The sequence below is a fragment of the Dipteris shenzhenensis genome, chromosome 33 (assembly GCF_047967505.1).
Source record: "Dipteris shenzhenensis isolate YYH24624 ecotype China chromosome 33, Dip_SZ_1.0, whole genome shotgun sequence".
Classification (NCBI taxonomy): Eukaryota; Viridiplantae; Streptophyta; class Polypodiopsida; order Gleicheniales; family Dipteridaceae; genus Dipteris; species Dipteris shenzhenensis.
In genome coordinates, this window is record NC_141628.1 from 6,413,079 (window position 1) to 6,431,665 (window position 18,587).

At 42.2% G+C, this 18,587-nt stretch overlaps 1 protein-coding gene across 2 annotated transcripts; it reads left to right on the top strand.

The window, feature by feature from the left end:
• The first annotated feature begins 902 nt into the window (after nt 1-902).
• On the top strand, nt 903-18,374 carry TAF13 (TBP-associated factor 13). Of its 2 annotated transcripts, XR_015540667.1 has the most exons (7): nt 903-1,252; nt 1,628-1,665; nt 3,277-3,336; nt 9,985-10,059; nt 15,543-15,727; nt 15,963-16,058; nt 18,061-18,374. XR_015540667.1 is itself a non-coding variant. In XM_087371898.1 (5 exons), exons 1-5 carry the CDS (start codon nt 1,120-1,122, stop codon nt 15,651-15,653), a joined length of 417 nt encoding a protein of 138 aa, XP_087228024.1. In that variant the 5' UTR covers nt 904-1,119; the 3' UTR covers nt 15,654-15,951. The 2 variants fall into 2 exon arrangements, 1 of the variants encoding a protein (XP_087228024.1); XM_087371898.1 differs by lacking the exons at nt 15,963-16,058; nt 18,061-18,374 and having other exon boundaries at nt 904-1,252; nt 15,543-15,951.
• Nucleotides 18,375-18,587: the final 213 nt, after the last annotated feature.

An 18,587-nucleotide genomic window follows, 5' to 3' on the forward strand; every position in this document is an offset into this window, starting at 1 on the left:
GAGTACATCAAATGAAAGAGCATGGACAGCATATGTCTAGCAACCTTTGCATCGAAATACAATCATAAAGAAGGAACTTCTATAGTAAGGAAAAACACAAAATCACAAGGTTTGATAAGTTCAATAAATTCAAGAGCCCTGATAATTATTTTCATGAACAAGTGCTATTATATTACCGTTTTCGAAATAATGAAAACCATGAATTTCTACTACATGGAACTTGGAAAACAACGTACTATGCAAGACAATCTACTATAAATGAAAACAAAAACAAATAAAACTACCAATACAACAAACAAATGGAATACAAATTCTTTATAGATATTGCAACCCAAAATGAGCAAAGTAGCTTCATCTTATGTGCTGGAAAACATGTTCATAGTGACAATTCTTATGGCATTCAATTGGACATGCCTTCAGTACAACCACCACAATCAACAAGCCTGCATAAAATGATGCACTACTTTCACTTCAATTTAGAAATCAATGGATCGACATGACATACGGATCTCAATTAGATCACATATGGACCAACCTTCATAATTCAAAGAAACAAGCAGGAACATCTTTCACATATTGGTTGGACCACTCTATAATGTATATATATACACGTGGCATTAGAACACAAACATATTGGTCAGACCAATCCAGTGTATACATACACAAATCACATTAAAACACTAGCCTATCATAATTTATCCTTAAGGAGAGCCTTAGTGGCTTTGCGGCCTTGTTTCTTTGTGTTGAACTGAAACTGAAAATGCCAAGAGAGCCCCTATTCGGGGTGATCGAGACAAAGCGATGGGTTGCCCTAACCAACTCTTTTTTGTTGTTGTTGTGCCACGCTCACATTGGTGCCGCACGTACCTTCATCTCTTTGCCTAATTTTGTGTCCATGTAGATCATATGCACCATCCCCCATGGAATGAAACATGCCACTGAAATTGAAAGTGCCAAGAGGGCCACCATACGAAGACAAAAACCCTGAGCCGCCTCTAGGGCTTGAACTTAGGACTGGCACATACACACGTGCGCCTTGTCTAAGCATTCAAAAACGCTTGCTTTACCACTAAACTTGTGCACTCTTGTAGGTACGAAAGAGAAGGAGGCGACGTCTCGATGGCTGTTGCATCTTCAGCTGCTGCAGCGACTGTTGCTGGGGGTGCAGTAGGACATAGTGCAAAGGGGAAGTCCGGTTTAGCACCATCAGAGACCTCATCCAAGCGCAAGCGTGGCATCTTCACTAGGGATTGTAAGTTTTTCTTTTTGGTAAATCGGCATCGGTTGATTTTAAGTTTTTCTTCAGTCATTAGGATTGTAGCCCTCTTCTAGCCATAAATGTGTTGTTGAACGCCAGCATACCTGTTCCAAGTAGGGATTAGTACACAATAACGTAGCCAGAGAACGACAATGGTGAATTCAGGCTTTTTCAGAACATCGAGAAGAACCAATGAGCTATCTTGTCGTCCGTGAGAGGCCTTCCATTACTTCTGTAACAAAGCCCTCCATTACAGGATGTTTGTGAATTGATGATGACTAACCGTCCACATGTAATTTTTATTAATAATAAGTCAGATCACAGCAAATACGGAGATGCTGATTGGACTTGTTTATTTGTTTTGAGCAGTAAGACTGATGATGTATGGATTTGGAGATGACCCAGATGTAAGTGCTATTTTCTATTTATTGTCATGGTAACAATTTAAGAGTAGATAAAAAATCTATGCCATGGTTGAAGCAAAATGAGAGTGTTTATTTATAAGTGATGTGACACTGCGCGAGGGATTTTTTTGCATCCCAAAATCTCTTCAATTCATTTCATGGACAGCTCATCACATCGTTCCTTAATCCTAGATGGTTTACTTTTGCCAAAGTGGTTTGCTTGCCACTTGTCATGCATATGTCAATTTTCCCTTTCATGTCCTCTAGGATTTCACAGTTAGTACACTACTCATTTCTTTGCCCTTAGGCACATGACTAATCCTATAGTCCTAGACATGAATATGCATCAAACCATCTAGTCATCTCAAAACCCAACATCGAAGACCTTGCCTTGACCACACTTAAAATAAACACACTTATAACAAATCACATTTTACATTTATATACATTTTCATCTTTCTAAGGACTTAGTGTCGATAGACCCATCCAAGGTTATATTACATTCCTGATTGGAAAATGTACAATATCTCCCCGGATCTCATAGTATTTGCGGCGTTGCATCAGAACATGCTCCTCTATCTCTACATTGTGTCACAAAGAGTACATAGTCTCAAGTGTAGCCCTCTTGCTGACCCATAGAAATTGTACATCAATTGGCCAACCGTGATGGTACCTTTAGTACTTGCATCCATGCGGTCCCTTGCCTCGTGGATCTGGATGATGATATTGAAGGTTCACGAATTAGGAAAACCCTTGTGTGTGTGTGTGTGTGTGTGTGTGTGTGTGTGTGTGTGTGTGTGTACGCATGCATGCATGTGTCTTATTAGTGAGCTTGGCTAGGATAGGAGCACATATTCTTCGACCATGGGCATGAGTTTTGCTTGAATACTTTCATAATCCTTGGCTTTACCTTTCTAAATTTCTTGATTTCCTCTGTGCTATGGTGAATAGTGCATAGCTAGTAGGGCAAGACATGCCATTCAACTTGGGTACAAGTTTACTAGGGACGCCAAAAAGGTTGTCTATGGAGGCCTTCCGAAGACTGGGATCCTAGATTGTCTGTTCTTCCTACAACAACAAACCCACAAGCGCCTTAAATTGAGAAGTAGAGCATTGCTCCTTAAAGAAAAAGTGAGAGAAGTGTGAAAACTTAGGTTAGGAAGAGGAAGAGGGGAGCAAGCTAGGAGGCGGACGAGTAGGAAGAAGCTATTATTTGCTAGACTTGGAAGGGGTTCGGAAGGTCAGTCATGCAATTCCTTGTTCCAGCACAATTGTTGGCAGATGTCCTTTATCCGCATAGTACAAATGTACCATTTGATATTCCTTTGACTAGTGGATGTGGTGTGACTCACATCATTACTTTGATTGCAATCACCATGCCGATTTTCATAACCAAACTTTTTGTTCGGAGTCTTTACTAAATGGGCTTCTTGTTTGCTACTACTTCTAGCAATTCATCCGCATCCTTAATTGTTGGACTTTACCGTTGACCAAATTTTCTCACGTTTATAATGAAATGTATTAAGAGCATGAATTTGCTGAGCTTCTAGGGTGAGTTGAAAAATAGCGAATGTTGATCAACCTTGTGGTCCTTTTTGGCTGATATTTTTGCAGCCGATACCTGAAACTGTGGCGTTGGTTGAAGACATACTAGTTGAATATGTTACAGAGATGGTAAGTGTCTGTTAAACAATATCTTTCAACTATCTATATGTAGTTATGGTGCTTGCGATATTAGTAAAATATAAATTGTCCATTTATTTGTATCATGTTCTACGTTCCATTTAACCTTTCAAGCATAGATAGGCTAAATGCTATGACATCCTATGCATGCATAGATCACAGAAATTGGGTAGAATGTGTATTTTTATGTCTGTCTGAATAACAAGTAAACCACATGGACCGTTATCTACTTTCCACTAGAATTTAGCTTGCTGCATCAATTTGTGTACATACAAATGCCAACTTTTTAATGATATACATTTGTGAGATTCTTGCTATGCTTAGTGTAGATAAAAGCCATCTTTGCATTTTGTATTTGTGTAACTCCCAAGTATCTATAAGACAGCATCGAAAGTGCTCTCGATAAGCAGCTGCCCGAGACATGTTGAAAATCATTACCTTGGTTTTCTCAAGGTCGATCTTCAGATCATGTGCGTCACAGAAAGTCTAAAGTGCCTCCAAGTGTTGCTAGGGACTCTCAACTGAGAAGGGTTAACCACATCATCTTCATACAATAGCATTGGGATGAGAGATCATGTTGACCTTGCTTTGCCTAGTGTCGTGAGGAATGACTTGAGCTCATCAATGTATGTCGGTGAGAAAGGGGAATCCTATTTGATCCCATCGTGCTCAATGATCTCTTGTGCCCACCCGGTCATCTAAATAATAGCGTATCCAAATCGCCTAAATGATGTCCCGATTGTACCCTATATATCATGTAATCGCCTAAGTAGTTGGGCTCATGGCACCGTGTTAAAATCCTTGCAGAAGTCCATATAGACACTTCAATCCATGCCTTGGTCTCCTCAGTGACATCTCTCAGAGTGAAGATGCGGTCCATTGTTGCTTGGTTTGCCCAAAAGCTTGCCTGTCCCACAGATCTGAATCCCTTGTGCTCTGCAAATTGACTAACTTGAGTGTGAAGTACTGAGACATAAATCTTGGACATGACATGCCCAATCATGGTCTTGTAGTTTTTTGGACGCATGGGATCTCTTGCCTTTTGGATTGGGATGATGGTGTTAAGGGCCAGGTGTGAGGGAAACCTGTGCAAACTGCTTGGTTAAATAGCTTTTCTATGATCGGGACTAGGGGACTATTCCATATGTAACGTATGTAGTGCATAGCCTCTCATGATCTTTGGCTTGGCCATTGTGTAGCTTCAGGGTTGCCTGTTTGATATTATCGGTGATGGAAAGTGAAGAAGATGTAGTTTGGGGAGCCATGAGAGGTTTGGTGTCGTCTAGGGAGGGAGGAGTGGGGGGACAAGGTAACAAGTTGTTGTTGGGCAATACTTGACCTTGAGTTCACATAGACAATGCTCGATAGCGACTCTCAAGCTTGGTAATAGAAATTCCAACGGTACAATTGCCTCTAAGGCAAAGGAGAGTCAAGTTGGGATATGATAGTTCCATCGCCGTGAATGGGGCATTCATAGGACAGCAGGCGGAGAGCAACAAGGTGGCCTCAGGTGCCACTCTAAAGATAGGAGGATGGAAAGATACCTGTACTTTCAAGGTCGCACCAACTCAAGCAGTGGACATCATCTTGGGAGCCCGATGGTGGCACTAGTTCGAACTTCGCCCAGACTATAAGAACTTCTTCAAAGGACAACTTTGTGTGTTGCCCTCATACCGTGCTACCATACTCCATTATATGCACGATTCTCCAGTAGGCGGATAGAGGCGTTGCAGGCACTCTCGAGAAGATAGAGTGCAAGTTTTTATGGCCTCATTTATGCAGTGATGTTCATCAATATGTGTCTTTGCCAGGTGTGCCAGCAAGTGGAGGTATCTCACGGGAAGCTATCAGGATTAGTCCAGCGCCTCGAGATTTCGAGCCAACCCTTGGAGGAGATTAGCATGGATTTTGTTACAAACCTTCCACCGGCTATTGGTACCAGGACCACCATGTGCCTGACCATTGTGGACAAGTTTAGCAAGTTTGTCATTCTAATTCCATGCAAAGGTACTATCGACGCACAAGACATAGCTCGTTTATTTCTCAGATGGTGGTATCCCATGTGTGGCATGCCCCGTATCATTGTGTCCGACATGGATTCCAAGTTTACCGGTCATTTTTGGAGAGCCTTGTTTGACAACTTTGGCACCAAGCTAAGTTTCTCTAGCAGTTCAGATGGTGAGTGAGAAGTTTACAACAAGCTATCATTTGATATTCTGAAATGCTATGTTGCGCATGCTTAGTCTTGCTTGGAACAATACTTACCCCTAGTTCAAGGGATCCTGAACGGCACCCATTCTTCCAGCGTGGGTCGGACTCCCTATGAAGCAACTTTCGGTAAGAAGTTCAGGTCCCTTCTCACCAGGACATCCGAGAAGGTATACAAAATAGAGATCTATGAGCAGATCATGGGGTCAATAAAGGATCACATTGCCAAAGCCCAGGAGGCCTACCGAACGCAAGCCAACAAGCACAGGTGTGACCTAAGTTAAAAGGAAGGGCAATGGGTCTATCTGCGGATCATGAAGAAACGCCTCAAGCAAATTGGAAGGAGTGCCTGAATCTTTCTCATTGGAGTTTTGGACCCTTTCCAATCATCAAGGTGGTGAATGACATGGCTTTGAAGTTGCAGTTACCTTCGACATGGACGATGCACCCAGTATTTCATGTGTCGTGGCTCAAACCATATGTGGGTCCGGCACTAACCACAGTACCAGATGTGGAGCAGCCTGAAGTTGTTGATGAGACCAAGAACCGGAGCAGATTTTACTTTATCGGTTCAAAAGAGGAACATGCAATTGACAACATTTGTACGCAGTCAAGTTCAAGCACAGGGGCTCCCACGAAGCCCCATGGGTGGAGGCGATTTTTTCGCAGACTATTCAAACCTCCTTGCAGCATACAAGGTGGCTTTCTCTCTACCCTACTTTGAGTTTCAACAGAGGGGGATGTCAAAGGTATCCACAGCTGGGCCCGGTAGCCATGCTGACTGCCACGCAGACAGCGCAGGAGTACACCCGGTAGCTGGTGTCAATGCCTGCCATGCAGCCAGGCGACTGCCACGTCAGCATGCTATTCAGCAACAGCAGCAGGTTGGGATAGGAGGAGGCTGGTCATTGAGGATACACCTCCTCTAGGTAGTCTTGTCTTTCCAGTTTTGCAGTGAGGGTTTTAGCCCCTTCATGCAGTTGTATTCAGCCCTTTGGGCATGCATTATTCAATTGTATCTATTTCCTCTTTTGAGGTCCACTACTCTCTCTCTCTCTCTCTCTCTCTCTCTCTCTCTCTCTCTCTCTCTCACGTCGCCCGCCTGCTTCATCGCCCGTCTGCCCGCTTGCTTCGTTGCTCATCTGCCCGCTTGCTTCGTTGCTCATCTGCCCGTCCGTCACTCCGCTTCCTTTGCCTGCTGCCTTAGCTGCAGCTAACAACGTAGCTAGCTAGCCAGCTAATTAGCTAGCTGCACCGCTAGTAGGCAGCCAAAAAGTCAACAACGCCACAAGCAGCGCTGCCGCCAACAGCAGCTTCTCCTTCACTTCACATCTCCGAAAGTCCTTCCTTGATCACTTGTTCTTTGCTCCCGCTCTCCCTTCTCACTTCGCAGCAAGCTCCGAGTTCTCTAACCCTGAGTTGGGCTAAACCCCCAGCCCAACCCGGGGGGTTCTACAGAAATAGCCAATATGGAATGGCCTACCCTCTCCTCCAAATTTAGAGTACCTACATAATAGTCTGAAAGAGTAATTAGGCATACATCAGTTTAAGACTGAGAGTCTTTTAAACTCTTTGATTAGTGCTATGCCTTCATGGAAAATTGCCCATTTTCCATCCTTCCTAGCAGCCTTGACTTTAGCTAATTCCGTTGCCTTATTTTTCAATTGAGCTCGTGTAAGTTTCTCCGCTATCCATATCTTGTTCCCTTTCAACTTGTAAGATTGTCGAAGAAGCTTGATTCGTAAATCTCATGACTTAAGTGTAAGGATAGCATGTCCTCTGGAGTGCCAGATATTAGTTGCTCCGTCGTCATCATCATCATCATCATCATTATCATCATCAACTCTCCATTCAATATTAGGCATGGCTGCTTTGACATATGCTAAAGTCTCACTGAAAGAGTCCTCATCTTTGAATCATCCTTCAGGGAAGCCCCCCCACTCCAATCTTCAATGCATTATCGCGTTTGGCTTCGTGTTCTTTGATCTCTTCTGGGATATTAGTCTTGTTTGCCTTTGTGTTGAACTCCTCAATCACTTCTTTCTTTCTTGATTGTACTTCAGTATGAACCAAATCTTTGACTGTAGAGACTAGTTGAGGAGTAGGAGGAAAATTCTTACATGAGTTCACAACCTCAGCAATTACTTACTTGCCAGGTCCCCCTAGAACTTGAAGTCGGGCTTTTACTTCTGCCAGCTCAAGCCTTAACTCTCTGACTGCTTGCTGCAAATAATAAATCTGTTCATGTTGCCTATTGATGGGTCGTTTGGACCCTTCTTGTTGGTTATTGCGTGCATACAGAGATCGAGTCTCCGTGGACATTAATAGACTTTTTTCTTTCTTTCTCCCTCTGATTCTCTCTCACATCCACAGCATCACTTTGTGTATTGAGTGCAGCATCTTGCAGTTGCAGTTAGTATTGAGCAGGAGAGAGAGTGAGGATAGTCTATCTCCCGCTATAGAGCTCCTCTGGTGCATTTCCTAGCTGTGTGATCTTGTTTGGAGCATCCTAGACCTGCTTCTGTTAGTGTGACTGCATTTGGAGCAGTTTGGAATTTTTTGCTGCTGTTTCCAGCCAGTGCAACTCTTCCTGCAGCTGTTCTAAGTTGATTCACAGCATTGTGCCTCTCCCAGCTGCGTACTGCTGCTGTACAGAACTGCGACTTTGTTTGGAGCTCAAACAGCCTACAAGACAGCTTTTTGAAGGCTGATCTTGCGCTGTGAAATTTGTAGCTGTTGAACTACTTTTGGACGCAGTTTCATGCATACTTCGGGAGCAGTTGCGCATTGAGACTGGATAGGCTGAGGACATACCTAGAGAGGGCCGCATATGCACCCTGTGTGATCTACAAGGATTGAGTTAGAGGAGCACTTTGCTTTCAGATGCCTTGTGCACTATGAGATCGAGGTCATCACCCCTTTGTTGGAACTTGGAAATATAGAGGTCAACTCCTTGTCTGTGAGCCCCCATATGAGGAGAGCATTGGGGGGTGAACCTGGGGTTTAAGAGACTGCCACATGGGCACCATCATGGCTGTTATGTGGGCAAGGATCAGACAAAGAAAAGAGACATACCAGGAGTAGATCAGTGGCTGATGGAGGTTCAGAGACAAGGTAAGATGGTGGCGTCATCATATGCGCAGCCTGTGATAGCTTATCAGGGCTTGGAGCATGGGCCAGGAGGCGATATGGATGGCGACACATGGCAGAGTTATCCTGAGGCATAGGTGCGTGGGTGGCAAGGCTGATGAGCAGGTTGGTGAGCAGGCATATGGCCTGCAACAGACCTTTGGCAGGGAGTGCAGCAGTAGTGTTGGCCATAGAGATGGCTGTCCAGAGATCATGATCTGGGGGTTATGAGTTTATATGAGTCCGTCAAAGGGAGCGTAGGTGCCCCAAGAGGTCTATTAGATTTGGTTGAGAACACTATCAGAGTGAAGCAAGGCTGCCCCCTCTCACCGACTCTCTTCGGGCTTTATATCGATGAGATTACATCCTTTGTTGATCGCCTAGGCAGAGAGGGTTCAATTCTGGCAGACCTGATGGTGCAGATACTGCTGTACATAGATGATGTATTCCTCATATCATCCTCAGCAAACTAGGAGCATTAGCTCTAAGCACCTGATACTCTTTTGCTATTTTGCTTACTAGTTTAGCACTTCAGCTTTCAGCAAGGGCCTTAGTGAGCCCTTTGCTTCAGCCCATGGTGGCTTGTATGAGACTTTTTGGTTTTTGTACTTTGTCTCATAGGTCTCCTGCAGACGTTAATACATGTTTCTCTCTCTCTCTCTCTCTCTCTCTCTCTCTCTCTCTGTATAGCACTCAGCAAGGGCCCTAGCGAGCCCTTGCATCAGCCCATGGTGGCTTGTATGAGATACTAGTTTTTAGTATACTTTGTCTCATAGGCCTGTGAGGCCTCGAGAAGATGTTAATACATCTTCTTTCTCTCTAGTCTCTAGGGCTTATGCTTGTTTTAGAGCTAGCCAATGCAAATGGGACACACTCTTCTTAACTTGCGCTATAGATGTTGAGGCACGTGGAACCTATCACAGAGCATCCTGATGTAAGGCATTGTATTCATAGAATTTTGGACTTTAGAACAACAAAATATGAATTTGTACGATTGGACATATTCTAGTCTTACAAAAGTATATATTGTATTCATATGGGAGAATTGTTTAGTTTAACTCAATCTTTGTTGTTTCAACTTTCCGTGCCTATATTCATCAATCCTCCTAATACTTCTATGATATGAAATGGGCTTGACCTAATGTTAATCCTAGTTAATGAGCTATTATGGTAATGTGAATCATTGAGCTACTAGGATCTACTCTTGACTAGCACTCATATGTAGGATGGTGTTAACACAACATATGGTACAAATCTTGTCTGCAAGTTTAAAGATTTGATATACTTCAAAATTGTTGGCAGGTTCACAAGGCACAAGATATAGCCTCAAGAAGGGGCAAGCTTACAACAGAAGATCTTATGTTTCTTGTACGAAAGGTGTGCCAATCAAACGTTCATAAACCTCTCTTGTTTTGCAGTTTGTTATCCACGCCTTAGAATATTAGTTTCTTTTGCATTTGTTCAAATAAGTGAGCTCCACATGAAGTGTAATTTTCAATTTTGAATTTAACGTTTTATCTCCCCCATGATGTATATATTGGGTTTTGAGATGCTCCACATGAAGTAACCTCCTCCATGGTGTACACATTAGGTTTTGAGAAAATTTGCTTGCCACTTGCTCATCCCTTTGGTTGGTTATTGCAAATAATCATTGTGCTTAACGTGTAATGTTAATGGATGACTAGAAATCAAAGGGAGTTGAAGGTTCTTTTTTCCATTAGAGGTCAATAGTTCATAGATTTTTTAAAAGGAGAACACGTTACACATAAAGCATAATTTAATACCTCGATTTAAGGATTCTCCTTAACTAGATGCATATATATATATGTGTGTGTGTGTGTCTATGTACATACACAATTTTTTTTGGGGGTAAAAATGTGTGTGTACACACATACACACACACACACACACACACACACACACGCATGCATGCACACACGATGGCTACAATCAATCTAATTGTATAATGTTTTGCTAGAGGTGAAAGGTCTCATCGTAATCTATGCTTTGTTGGAAATACTGTGCTTCTAAGGTCCCCGCCCCCCCCCCCCCCCCCTCTCCCCCCCAAACTGCCACCACAATAGTCGTTGAGTTAGTAGTACAGTCAGTTTTGACTCACCATAGGATCACTCTAGGGTTTTGGGGCTTTATCATGTTGATAGCCCTCTTGCATCTCCTTCTTGCAATCTAAATTCAGCTTAGCTCCCTGTTTTTTAGTTTCTCCATCTCCAAACTCTCAGATTTGGTACTAGAGTAGGCTGCCCTTGCTCTCACACACCTCCCCTCACCTCCTATGCCCTTGAGAACAATTTCTATCTCAAGGTCAAATTTCATTGTGAAAAAGTTGCTGTCCAAGCTCTTTTTTGACGGAGCCGCCTCAGGTTTTGCATGTGGAGGGCTCTTGGAGCTTTTTGTCAGCTGGACTACGAATAACAGGTCTTCAACAGCAGATTTTGAGCCATAAACACTGCTGGTCGACTTGTTCCTTGCAGGAAGAAGTGTATGCGAGTCAGCTGTTGGTTTTCAGATGCACAGCCCAAAGACATAGCATTGGTGTGTGTGTGTCCACCCCCCGCCCCCCCCAAAGATAGCATTGGTGTGTTATTAAGCATGTTTTCAGATATTTGCAGGGTGCTCAGTTCTTGGTCTGTTCTATGCCAAGGGGTGACTTTGACTAGTATGCTTTCAGTGACTCAGATTGGGCTGGTGATTATGACACTAACATTCTGCCAGTGGAAATCGCTTCTTATTGGCAGTTCATCCATTTCTAGGTTGAGCAAGAGACAATCCACAATTGCAACTTCATCTTGTGAAGCTGAGTACATGGCAGCTTTCACAACTACAGTTGAATGTTTATGGCTCAGGAGATTGATGGGAGATCTTCGTGGCGGCATGTAGGCATCTACTCCTATGACAAGCAGAGTGCTATTAATGTGGCATGGAATCATGTGTTTCATGCATGCACAAAACAATTGAGATTCATTATCATTATATCAGAGAGAGGTTACATGCAAAGATAGATCCATTTGATCTACTATCCTACACATCAGAACATTGCAGGTCTTTCACCAAGGCCCTCTCCAGAGAAAATTTTGAAGCTTTGGCTTACTTTCATTTGTGATTGAGATCACTCCTTGCACACTAGGAGATGGTCACCGCAAGGGGGTGTTGGAAATATTGTAATATTTAAGACAATGGCCAATGTATTCGTTAGTTAGGAGGTTTAGGGGCACTTTTTCCTTCTAAGGTTTCCCCCTAACTACAGCTAGGGGTCGGGTTAGTGGATAGTCATTTTTGACTCATGCAAGGCTCACCCTAGGGTTTTGGGTTTTTATCATGTTAATAGCCCACTTGTATCTCATTCCTACAATCTCAAGTCAGCTCAATTCCACTTTTTTAAGCTTTCTCCATCTCCAAACTCGCACATACTTTCCTTTCGGCATAACCATTTGCTACTAGTGTGGCTTTGTATTTTTCAATACTTCCATCACTCTTGGCTTCAATGCAATAAACCGAAGTGTTGCCAATGGAAGTTCTGTTTGGTGGTAAGTTTACTAGTTTCCAACTCTTATTTTGTATGATTCTATCACACTCCTCTTGCATGACTTCTTGTCACTTGGGAGCATCTTTGGCTTCCTCATATTTTTCATATCAATTATATTTTCAAGGGTTGTCATTAAAGTATGACTCACATTGAAGAGTACCAACACCTGTTGCTAATTGTATACTAAAGAATTAGGTGATGGTCCAGTATTCCAAATCTTGTAAGCCTTACGATGATCACTATAGCATGGAGGGCACTATGATCTAGCAAGCCTCCTTGTTTTCTTATAGGTTTAAGGTCGAACGACATTGGTGAGCTGATCCACACTTGCTGTTGTGTACTTCATCTAAAAATGCTAGTCTATAAAATTCAGCTACAAATGCTCGATTGAAGGCGAGCCACAAGTGAATCACCAGTTTCAATACCAGTTGTGAGAGTGGATCTAAATGGATGGAATTGGAAGCTGAGATAAAGTAAGGAATGGGAGACCTACTTTTTGACTACTTCCTAAAGTCTGTAGGCTGTACCCTCCAACTTGGTGTGCCTGATGCCCAATTGTCTCTTTGTGATGGACGATGATGATTTCAACACTTCCATAATCCAGAAATTTCATCTTCATTAGCTGCACATTGCCTTCCCTCCCACCATGTTTTCTCACTGGCACATAGTGGCAGTTAAATTCTGATGCGTTGTTATAATTGCTTAGTTAAGCATCACCTGGGAAGGACAATTCTCATCAAGAATTAGTGCACCAATTGTGGAAGGGGTAGCAGAATTTATCAAGGAGAACCCAATGGTGGACATGGAAAAACTTAAAGATAGCAATGGACTAGACGTGGCGATCATGAATAACTTGGGTTTTCTACCGAGGTAGTTAGTAGAGCCGTTTTAATTTTCTACAATTTTGATTGCAGCTCTCTATTGAGATGCATGTATGAAGTCTGAAAATTCACACTCATGGGCCTACTCCCTGTTCCTTAGGTTTCAATCCAATTGAGGCTCCTTTCACTTCCTAAGGTGTACCATTGTCTTTATTTGGTGTGGTTAGTCAGATATCATCACGTCTTGGATTTCCCCTCTTCAGCAACAGGGAAATTTAGGATGGATGGGGTGCTATTGTCTTTATTTGGTGTGGTTAGTGAGATATCACGTCGTCTTGGATTTTCCCTCTTCAGCGACAGGGACATTTAGGATGGATGGGGTGCCACGTGTTAGGGTCCTTGTCTTGGCATTGAGGGCCACATTCTGCTTCAGCGTTTAGATGGCTCCCTTTTTAGGCAGAGGATTGAGATTGTAGGAGATAGGAATAGTGTTGCATTTGTAGACTCTTTGGGCACTCCGCTATAGATTGCCCAAATAAGAAAAAGAACACTTCAAAGATGGAGAGAGTGGGTGAGGCTCTGTGAGTGGGCTCTCCCTGTGCTAGCCCTCCCCCTCCTCCCTGCCTGTCCTGCTTCAGCCCCACCAGGGTCTAGCTGCCAGACAAGTTAGATTGAGCTAGCCACAACAGTGAGGAGGAGCTCTCCTAGCAACTACAGCCAGACAAGGGGGGAACAAAGGCCCAAGAACAGGTGCAACAGCAAACCAGCCAGGGGGGTAGCAGGCTCAGTAGCTACCAGAGAAGGAACCGCGGGACCTACAAGGCAAAGGGGCGTGACTACAAGCGGCAGAAGCACACGACTATGTGCTGAAGGTGGGAGGGAGCAGATGATGGAAAGGGGGGGGGGGCCTGGAGGGAGAAGTGAGCAGGTTTCGTACTCTTCCCTTGTTTGGGTTTTCTACTTCTGTTCTTTGCAGAAACCCCCATTTTTTCCCCTTTTCCATCCCTCCTTTCCCTCCTTTCCCCTGTCTATTCCTCTTGACTAGCAATGTGCAGTTTCTGTTTTTGGTACAGGGGACGCAATCTTGGTGGTGATCTTTTTTGGTCTGGCAAGTGGGGCTCTCAGGGTAGCTCCCTTGACTCCTGTAGTCATTCGGATTACACTTTCTCCGGAGGACAAACAACAGGTGAAGATTGCTGTACAGTCCCTTTAGGACAGAGCACTGGTGCCTACCAGGAGCCATGTTCGTGATTGGATCCAAGCTTGGCTTTAGAGGGTGACCACAGTTAGGAGGCCGCCATCTATGGGAGAGGTGTTTCTCTTCTCCAGTTGAGTGTCTCCAGTAGTATCCAAGCCTTGGTGGAGCATAGTCCTATTTTTCTCGGCCCACATCTAGTGTTCTTCATACCATTGTAGCATGGCCTCACACTCGATGATCTGGACATGACAGAACCTTGCTGTAATTGCTGGTTTAATCGATTATATTACTACATTCTGTAAAAAAATCTGGAGTTGAGAACTTCGTTCAAAACTATTCAGAATCTAAGAAAGATATTCAAAAATTGATTTAAGAGTTTTGAAACTTTAAAAAATTATTTTGAGGTGGAAAAGGATTTGGGAAGCCAATAAAATTATTTAAAAGACAGACGAATTTCCTCAGAATGTAGGACTGCTTCATACGGGTCTGTTGGGCATTTCACAAGTAGAGTACTTATAGAGTTCGCTCGTGGGGGGTTGGATTGTGGAGAGCATAATCAGAGCGATGTCAATGTAGGTGTGGGGGGCAGGGGTACTGTACAACTTATACAGCTGCCTCTTAGAGGTCCCAGAAATCTTGATTTTAAAGCTGAGGTGAAATGGGATTTGCTATCAACTAGAACTCTGGAAATTGATCACTTCTAAACTGAGGAAGTAGATTGCTGGCAGTATTTCATAGATGGAGCAAGGTTGGGCCTCATGGTGACAAATGAATATGCAAATGGTACATGTGGAAGACATTCTTTGGAAACATAGTGGATAGAATTAGAGATGCTCTCTGGTTCTGGCTTTCATGCTGGAATTGACTTGATTTCATATAAGAACAAATGAGCTGTGTGACATTCAATTTGCTAATTTAGTCATCCTAAATTCCTTTGCTAATTTCATTGTGGACACAAGTCAAAATTTCATTTATCTTGAATTCTACTTAAGATATCGCTTTATTACTTGACCTCATTGTTCTAGGGTTTAAGTTTTGAAAGAAGGTTTTTGCGTCTCATCTTTGTATCTTTCTAATCTTTGGTACCCATGGCTAACAACCAAGGCACATCCAAGGTAGTCATCTTTATCTCTGGAAAGTGCTTGCATCCATTCTTTTTTGTTTTTTGTTTTTTCTTTCTTTTTGGGAGGGGTGCGTGTGTGTGCGTGTATGTATAGATAGATAGATAGAGAGAGAGAGAGAGAGAGAGAGAGAGAGAAAGAGATTCATTGTTCTTAATCAAGCTGAATTAATGCAGGATGCTCGTAAATTTGCCCGGGTGAAGGAGCTGCTTGCTATGAACGAAGAGTTAAAACGAGCAAGAAAGGCTTTTGAGGTTGAGGAAGAGAAGCTTGCTATCGAAGACTGATGTATTTTTAGACCAATTTGTACTCTATATCACAAAATCTAGTACCTTCATACGTGCAGGAAGAAATTGTAGTGGTAAGTCAGACCTATTTGGAGTTACAATTGAAACCTTTTGAATTATTTCCAAGGCAGGTGGTTGTTCAAATGTTAACACCAATAGATCTCTCATAGTAAGCTGAAGGTTCTTTCTGCCAAGCAGCAAAAACCAGGGAGTGTCTTGCAAGTCCAATACGGTTTATTGTAAATCTTGTAATAGAGACATGAAGAAACATCATTCTTTAAGTTTCATTTTCTTCTTTTGATTTTCCAGATATGTGGATGTATAACTTTGTATCAGTATACACTATTGCTTGATAATGTTCCCAAAGGGTTGTCAGCACAGAAGGGCCACTGTGAGACTGAATAGGTACTAAGTGTTCATCACCAGGTGTTATCTGAATAATCTTGCCTTTCAAAAGTACTGTTTAATTACTTCCAACTTTTCTTATCAGTTATTGTTTTCACAGCTAGATAAAGTTTCTTTCTTTCAAGTAGCAACAAATATTACCTTTACAAAATAAGTTGAAGATATAACGGCACAACAGGGTAATCCTCTATTCAGTAGGCTGAATACGAGTCAGGAGACAGCCATATATTTCTCTTATGTTGTGAAGGTTCTTTCTTCTGTGCAACATGTAAAATAGTTCCAGGCCTGATTTTCAGAGTACGGAAGTTCTTGTGAAAGAAAACAAAAGAAGCTTGCAACAAGTTTTTGCCAGTGACAAACTCTCTGTTAAAAATAGGAGACGTGAAGTCAAAATAGCAATCAATTGCTATAAACAACGCACAAACAAACAAATAGGAATCGGATTAGTGTAATGGAAAATGCGTTGGCAAAGAAAAATAATGCTGGTGACATCCAAGCTTAAAATACAATTGCATAATTGTAGTAGCAAATGCAAATGAGAGAGGAAATGTAAATGAGGAATCAAATGCAAGCATAATTGTAGATGAGAGAGGAAATGTAAATTAGAGAGCAAATGCAAGTATCATGTAAGCAACTGCAAAATTGTTTATTGCAATCATTGGAGAAAATGCAAGCAATACATGTTATGCAAGCTCTTGCAACTGACATGTTGTGGGGTTTGCATAAGAGATGGAAGCGAGCAAGTATATTATATAGGTTTGTAGATTGGGGCAATTCTTCATAGTCAAGGATGGAGGCTGCAGCTTTGATTAGAGTGTAGACCTCCACCCTACCATCGGTGGATGTGGGTAGGTGACAGTCATTTTGCATGCAGACAACCACTGAAGGTTTGCAATTGGTCTATCCTTGTATTTGTAACTGTTACTCCATTGATGTAGACTGATTGAAAGGGGTTGCATTGCCATGTAGAACATTGTGGAAGCTGTGATGAGACTTAAGATTTATGATTGAACATGCCCTTGCTTGAAGCCCAATTATTTTCATAAATAGTACACGCACACATCATTGTATACAACACCCAAATTTGAGTCTTGAACTCTAGACAATTGCAATTTGTAATTGGACACACACTTGCTTGAAGCTCAATAATATCCTTAATGGTCACACACACTTGTAGACCACTGTGCACACTTTCATATATCTTTATATATGTACGTATCTATCTATACTTCACTCGATAGTATTTTTTATGGCACATTTTGATACATGGTATACATAAATCATAGAAATACACAATGATTTAAAAACTTGAACCATATATTTTCACTATGCATGAAACACTATATATTTCTTGTATGGCATGGAAGACCATAAACTATATATAATCTAAATCTATTCTTTATCCCCTCCCTCCAATAAAATTCCCCTACCCATTTCTACCAATGTACTTTGAAAAATGAAAAGTACCCCTACTATGAATGCACATGCATGTTCCCCACCTTGAGTTAGGGCAGATGACACATCATTGATATACACACTCTGATTATACCATTTGGAATCTTATATTAGGTGTTTTGGAATTCAAGAATTTATATTCTTACTCATGTGGAATGCAAATGAGTTTTTATGTTAAAAAATGAGCAATCTCTCTCTCTCTCTCTCTCTCTCTCTCTCTCTCTCTCACGCACGCACATAGAGGGGGGCATAGAGCAAGAATGAGAAGGGCAAGGGAAGAGGCTAGAAGAGAGGAAGCTGATGGGTTCAAAGAAGCAAAGGTATGGGAACCAAGGATAATTTTTGGGGGACCTTAGGAGGCCTTCAATAAATAGGCATTCAACTAAATTTTGTGGGAGGAGCGGCCTTGGAATTAATTAATCCGAATTTCCATTTTTTGGTCTCAAATGGATGTTATGCTTTTTCGAACTTTGTCGATTGAAAGAGAATTTATTCTTCCCTTTGTACAATTCTTGAAATTCAAATGTTTGCCTTGACCTTGTGCTAGAGATTGGAGTCCTGCTCCTTGGAGGTTCTTGGGTGCAACAATTGGGATGCTGAAGCGTCAACATCTGAAAACGTTTAAGAAAGGGTTGAGAGGCATAAGACATGGCAGACAATCGGTTGTTCGGTCTAAGGAATGCGAGACATGATACTTATAGCAGCTGGAGCATCAAGTGTAGACATTGCAAACACAGGCAACCACCTGCCCGTATATTCAGACTTCTGGCAACTTGATAGTATACTATTGCATCACTCTCTCCTATTCACTCTCCCCTATTCCAACCATTAATTTATTAATTTTGGTACATGGAGGCTTAATTAAGCGATGTTTATCTATGGCTTGATTTATTTATGCTTTAATTAAGCAATGATTCTCTATAGCTTAATTTGTTTATTTATGGATTGAGTAACCTATGTCTCTACATGGCTTGATTTATTTTATGCATAGCCTACGTCCAAGGGAGGCTTCCCCAAATGAAGAAAAGATTCGAACCCAAAAACTTCTTTTTCCCATGAGTGAGCCGTACCACT